This window comes from Tachysurus fulvidraco, chromosome 17 (genome assembly GCF_022655615.1).
Source record: "Tachysurus fulvidraco isolate hzauxx_2018 chromosome 17, HZAU_PFXX_2.0, whole genome shotgun sequence".
Taxonomy (NCBI): Eukaryota; Metazoa; Chordata; class Actinopteri; order Siluriformes; family Bagridae; genus Tachysurus; species Tachysurus fulvidraco.
Window position 1 is genome coordinate 19,853,983 of NC_062534.1, and position 6,329 is coordinate 19,860,311.

The window sequence follows — 6,329 nt, forward strand, 5'->3', positions numbered from 1 at the left end:
TTTCAAGGAAAAATATTTTATAATTTTATTGTAATTAAAAAATAATAAAAATAAAACAAGATAAAATAAAATAAACAGAAATATAATGCCCACTAATACAGTTGTTCAGCCATATTGGTTGAATTCCAAATGGCGCCATGTAGAAAATAAGTGCACTAGATAGGGTCCCTAACCCATTGTTAAATACTTGGTGCACTTTTAAATGAGTTCTGGGTTATTTGGGACTCAGCCAATAAACGTATGACGTATTACGCGCGGATAGGCACGAGCAGCTGTTGTTTTCCTCAAGGCGGGAACTAAAAATATTCAAATAATAAAAATATAATTTTTAAGAATTAAAATAGGATTAAACTGCATATTCGAATTCATGTCAAAGAATATAATTTACCGACTTTCTTGTTAAACTCTGACAACTTTCTCAGCAGGAGAAGCTAATCAGAATGGAAGCTAACTCTAACTAGCTCATTAATTATTGTCCAATATGGCAGCCGCCGTCTAACAATAAAGCGTGTAAAATAAACCATATGTAATCTGACTGCTGTATGCATCATTTAAGTCGTTAGTAAACGCAGCTACACATGGAACACTGTAGTGAAAAAGGAGACAAAAAGCAGGCAGCCAGCATGTGTTTTGGACAGGTATGTACTGTACATGTCTAGTTATATAGTTTTAAACAATAATGTGCAAATATAATGCATTAACAGTGTATTATATTTGCACATTATTGTTTAAAACTATATAATGTGCAAATATAATACACTGTTAATGCATTATATTTGCACATTATTGTTTAAAATGTGCAAATATAATGTGCAAATATAATGCATTAACAGTGTATTATATTTGCACATTATATAGTTTTAAACAATAATGTGCAAATATAATACACTGTTAATGCATTATATTTGCACATTATTGTTTAAAACTATAATGTGCAAATATAATGCATTAACAGTGTGTCTAAATTTGTGTGATTCGTCTACAGCTTTGGTGTTTTAGAAAGATAATACTGTGTAATGTAGATGTATGATATGTCTTAAGACTTTGGCATTGTATGATACGTATATTATATTCATTCATTTATCCATCCATGGATTTTCAATTATCCGTTCATTCATACATCCATACACAGATGCATCCTTTGATAGATTCTAGTCTATCTACTTGTCCATGAGTTCCAGTTTATCTTGGTCAAGGTGGTGGGGCAACCAAAGCCAGTCCTGTGAACACTGGACACATGACAGGAACACACCAGTCTATCACAGGGAACAATACACAACCAACCAACCAACCAACCCAAACACCTACCTACCTACCTACCTACCTAGGGGAAAATCAGGATGTATTACTTACAATACAGGACGTAACCCTGAATCTGCAATACAGGACATAACCCTGAAATTGTCTGACTGAAGCACCGCACCATGTCCAAATTTAATAATCATTGATATTAAACTGTTCAGTATAAGTTGTAGAAAGTGTGACAATAAAAAGCTTCTTGACTTGACTTGACTTCTTGATAATGATAATGATGTTGTTTCAGTACCGCTACACTGCTGAGGAGTACCAGGCCATACAGAACGCTCTTCGACAGAAGCTCGGTCCCGAGTACATTAGTACTCGGCAGGCAGGAGGCGGACAAAAGGTAAGGAGACTTATTTCATACTTGTTATTATATCCTAGTATGATGTTTTTTGTTTCAATTTTGTAGTTTGTCTAAATATTTTCTGTCTGTATGTAGGTATGTTACATTGAGGGCCACAAGGTCATCAGTCTGGCTAATGAAATGTTTGGCTACAATGGCTGGTCTCACTCAATTTCTCAACAAAATGTTGGTAAGGACAATGTAATCAGACACTTACTGTGTGAATAGTTTTACTGTGTTGCCTCAACCAATTTGATTTTACTGTCCTTATTAACTTACAAATATAAATGTTGTTGTAATGGACATTATTATTACATTCTGAATAAGAGTTGTCATACACAAGATTAATGGTAGAGTAATTATTTAGCTGTAACATTACAATTTCCCATTACTGGAACTATGAGGTCCAAACCAGTTTCAGCATGACAATGCCCCTGTGCACACATCTCAATGAAGACATGGGTTGCCAAAGATTTAGTAGGAAAAGTCTTGGGAAACTCAGCGGCCTGCACTCCTGGCATCAGTGCCTGACCTCACTAATGCTCTTGTAACTTATTGAAGACAAATTCCCACAGCCACACTCCAAAGTCTAGAAGAAAGCCTTCCCAGAAGCGTGGTGCTTATTATAACAGTATAGGGGGAATTAAAAGGGGAATGAGACACATGGTCAGGTGTACAAAAACATTTGGCCATATAGTATTGAGTAATCACAATATCTCATAATCCTGATCAAGAAAAATGTTGCTGGAAAAAACAAAGACTATAAGTATTTATCATTAATGTTGTTATTATGCAGACACATTAAGCAACATGCTTCTAACACTCTTCACTCTGTGCAGATTTTGTGGATCTGATTAATGGGAAATTTTACGTTGGCGTCAGTGCATTTGTGAAAGTTCAATTAAAGGTAAGAGAGCTGTAAAAAAATATTTTAGTTAATTAACTGTGCATAATAAACACAAGTAGCGTCTAAATGTATCTACGTAAGGACCAGTGTAGGTTATTCTTTAATGAGTGGAATATCAGTTTAATGGTATGTCCAGTATGTGAGGTGCATGTCTTTGTCTCAGGATGGTTCATTCCATGAAGACGTGGGTTACGGAGTAAGTGAGGGGCTCAAGTCCAAAGCGCTGTCTCTGGAGAAGGCCAGAAAAGAGGCTGTTACAGATGGGCTGAAACGAGCGCTAAAGTAATCACATGATTTCTGTTTTTAAACGAAAACTCCAGTGTTTTTCTACTTCATCTGTAGTGTGTACATCATTACCACAAAAAGGAATATCGGCATAATTACCCGAGGTGAGAAAAGAACAAAGAACATTATCATGAATTTTGAACATGTATTTTTAGATTTGGCTCTAAATCTTTATTTTCAGACAGGATTTGTCTCTGTGTTACCTACACAAACACAAAAACTTGCAAATACTTTTCTTAAATAACATTTTTGCACACTTGCATGCAGCAGATCAAGATGATGTGCAAAAGCACTGGAGTATGATATTAAAATGTTTTAAGTCCAGATTATTAGCTAAATATATTTTAACACAGTGCATTTATGTTGGAATGATTTGTATTACACTCAGAGGATATTAACTTTTAGGTGCTTTGGAAATGCTCTTGGAAACTGCATCCTTAACAAGGAGTATCTGATCGCAATCAACAAGATTCCCAAGAAGGTCAGCAACCCTTTGAACTTCATTGTTTCACAATTTCACAGAATTTTCGGTTTTTCAGTTTTTTTGTCACTTATGCTATGGAAAATGTTTCATTCAACATGTTCATTCTTTCCTATAAAGTAGTTGCTTTGCTTTACTTATCCTTTATTGTTATATAAAATAAACCAAACTTTCCACAACTGTGTACATCGATGACCATGGCAAGTGATGACACACTTTCATGTTCTTTTGCGTAATACCAACCTCCTCTAATTATCTTCACCTAGCAGAAGGAAATGACAGGCATGTGTGAAATCCAGAAGTGAAAATGCAGTTACTGATTAGTTTTCTGCTCTTGCAGCCCCTTTCACCTTTAGACCCACAAAAGACAAAGCGCAGCGACAACGAGCCGGCGGTGGAGAAGGCTCGCTACAATTGCCTGTCCCGCACTGACTCCAAGGCTTTCAGTAATTCAGCTGAAGCAGTACTGAACTCTCCGTCAGTACAGACTAGAATCCAGCCAGTGGTTGAAAAGCCTCAGAACACTGTGAGCTCCAGGGACCCAGTCCCAAATATGACTGCTCATTCAGTCAACAACTCAGCTCAAAAGGACTGTGAAAACAGGTCCACTTACATGTCCAGGTAACATAATCCTCAACCCTCATGAAGCCAGTCAAATGTTGTTTTTATTCATTAATAAATAAAAAATTGCATCATGTAAAACAAAGTAATATGACACGTTTTGAATATTGTTACATCCCATTTTAATTAAACAGCACATTCAAATTACATGACAGAATATACAACGGTTCAGATTTACATAAGGCGTAACACACAAGGCATCCTGCCGAAGCAACACCGCAATGAAATGTTGGTTTAAACCACACCAGTTATGCAGCTGCTCTTGTTGTTTGTAAAATCCAGTGTGCTGACGCAGTCACTCTGTCTCTGTGGTCAGATCATCTACGGACATGGCCGATTTGTCCTGCTTTGACCCTGCACTGGACTCTAAGCAGCAGAGGAAGCTGAGGCAGCAGCAGCTGCAGCAAAAGTTCAGACAAGAAATGGAGGCAAGGAAGATGCAGCAAGACAACGTGCAACCGAAGACTGAACCCATAGCATCTAATACTAACACAGGTACAACAAAGAAATCCACCAATGGCTTATCACCTAAGAGTGATGTACGGATTTTAGGAATTACGGGTTATTGAATCAGTATTACTTTGGGTTGATAGACCTAAGGGCTTTTTCACTGCAATTATTTGTTTTATCCCTCATTAGCTATGATTATATAATCCCTCATTATCCAGTATTAAAGCTTCTAGTCTGTGTGGTCTCTGGTACTTTCTTAGGGAAATTTGAGAGGTGGGGCTTGAAGCATCCTGTGTTATGACAGAAACCCTTCAAGAAACACAGTGAAAATAAAACAAATCTCTAGTCTGGTTTGGTGGTGCTGTAAAATTTTGCAGTTTAATTTCTTAACCAAAACAAACATCTAAATTTCCAAATCTAGACAAACAATAATTTACTACTTTTTGGCAATAAAATTGAGTGCTTGGCTTTAGAGCAGTTATAAAGTCTTTAGTTGATTTCCATTTCACTGTATTATGATGAACAATAGTACAACATATGCAAAATCTTTGTTTCTCGTTGTCAGTCACTGTAGTCTTTATCTATTTTTTTGCCCGTATACAATAGGTAAGTACTGTTATTAATAAAAGCAGTGACAAAAGCATCAGGCTTTGAAAAACTACTGATGCTTGATCTGTTTTACCATAAACATGATTGATATTGATATTACAAGTGAAATTATTAGGTCTGACACTGTGTAGTGTTACCTTTTTGCCATTATTCTATTCAGATATCAAAACCCTTTAAACTTGGAGCACAAAGTTAATTACTGTAGCTCAAAATCATCAGAAGCATGCACTTACTGTAGATGTAATAATATAATTGCCCTCCATCCTTTGACCACCAGGTGTCACTAACATGCACTGTGTTTAAAAGCTTTGAGAGATGGCAGTAATTCTTGATACAGGTGACTCAAAGTTTAATTTTGGCATTACTGCTATCTTCTCTTGGTTTGTTTGGGAACTAGCTTCAATCCTAAATTCTCTTTGGTTCCCATTTGTGCCAGTGGTTGTATGTGAAGGGGGAAACTGCCTTGTTTATAGCAGTACTGTCTCCTTAGGCCAGGCTTTGGGCCCCATTAACCATAGCACACCTTCTGGGAATGAAACATTGGTCAAGAAGGAGGAATGTATGACCGGTAAGAGTTTGCAGTATGAAGACTTCATCTTCCTTTTCATGGTTGCAGAACTGCAGTGAAAATTAGTGTCTAAGGTAATTTCCCTAACTGGCCAAACCTTTTCCTCAGATGACCCAGAGTTATGGGACTTTACTCTGGATGGCATCGAAATGCTTGAGGACCCAGCGAGGGAATCGTCAGGGCTGCCTCGTCCTGCTACACCGAGTGAGCACACAATGGTGACGCGTAGTAAAACTCCTCAGAGAGCCACTACATTAAGGCCATCGTTTAGGTCGCATGACAATCAGGGGCAAGGAGGACCCACAAACTATAGGCACAATAACTCAGCAGCCCTGAATACCGCTGTAGGAACAGGTAAGGCTAATCTATACAAGGGATAAGTGACTGAGAAGGAGCAATAATAAGGGAATTAACTGTGTACTTTATAAGGAAAATAATTTCTTTAAATGATATAACTTGTGCAAAACCATGTGCAAAAATTCTTAAATCCTACAGGTCTGCAGAGTCCATACCGACAAGGGCAGTACATGAAGAAAAGGAAGCTTGAGCCTTGAACCTATGACATTTTATGGTTTTTGAATTTAATTTATTGCATTTTGTTATTTGTACAGAATTGTTGGTATTAATAAATATTTAACGTTGTTCAAAAAAATTTCTAGACATGAAAATTTCTTATGTAAATCATTGTACTGGAAATAGGCTTCAGTGACTACCACCTCAAACCCTTGTCTCCAACTGACAGCAGAACCAGATGTGGTCTTGA

General features: G+C 37.1%; 1 protein-coding gene across 2 annotated transcripts; it reads left to right on the top strand.

Annotated features, from left to right (window-relative positions):
• Positions 1-224: 224 nt before the first annotated feature.
• On the top strand, positions 225-6,218 carry rad52 (RAD52 homolog, DNA repair protein). Of its 2 annotated transcripts, XM_027136156.2 has the most exons (11): positions 225-638; positions 1,544-1,645; positions 1,742-1,835; positions 2,485-2,552; positions 2,716-2,834; positions 3,243-3,318; positions 3,659-3,939; positions 4,256-4,434; positions 5,489-5,566; positions 5,675-5,920; positions 6,062-6,218. In XM_027136156.2, exons 1-11 carry the CDS (start codon positions 579-581, stop codon positions 6,118-6,120), a joined length of 1,362 nt encoding a protein of 453 aa, XP_026991957.1. In that variant the 5' UTR covers positions 225-578; the 3' UTR covers positions 6,121-6,218. The 2 variants fall into 2 exon arrangements, with proteins under 2 accessions (XP_026991957.1, XP_026991958.1); XM_027136157.2 differs by lacking the exon at positions 5,489-5,566 and having other exon boundaries at positions 226-638.
• Positions 6,219-6,329: the final 111 nt, after the last annotated feature.

Coding starts and splice junctions, on each gene's coding strand:
- rad52 (XM_027136156.2), top strand. CDS start 579: ATGGAACACTGTAGTGAAAAAGGAGACAAAAAGCAGGCAGCCAGCATG. Junction 2,553..2,715: donor TTGTGAAAGTTCAATTAAAG/GTAAGAGAGCTG, acceptor TCTTTGTCTCAG/GATGGTTCATTCCATGAAGA. Junction 3,940..4,255: donor AGGTCCACTTACATGTCCAG/GTAACATAATCC, acceptor CTCTGTGGTCAG/ATCATCTACGGACATGGCCG.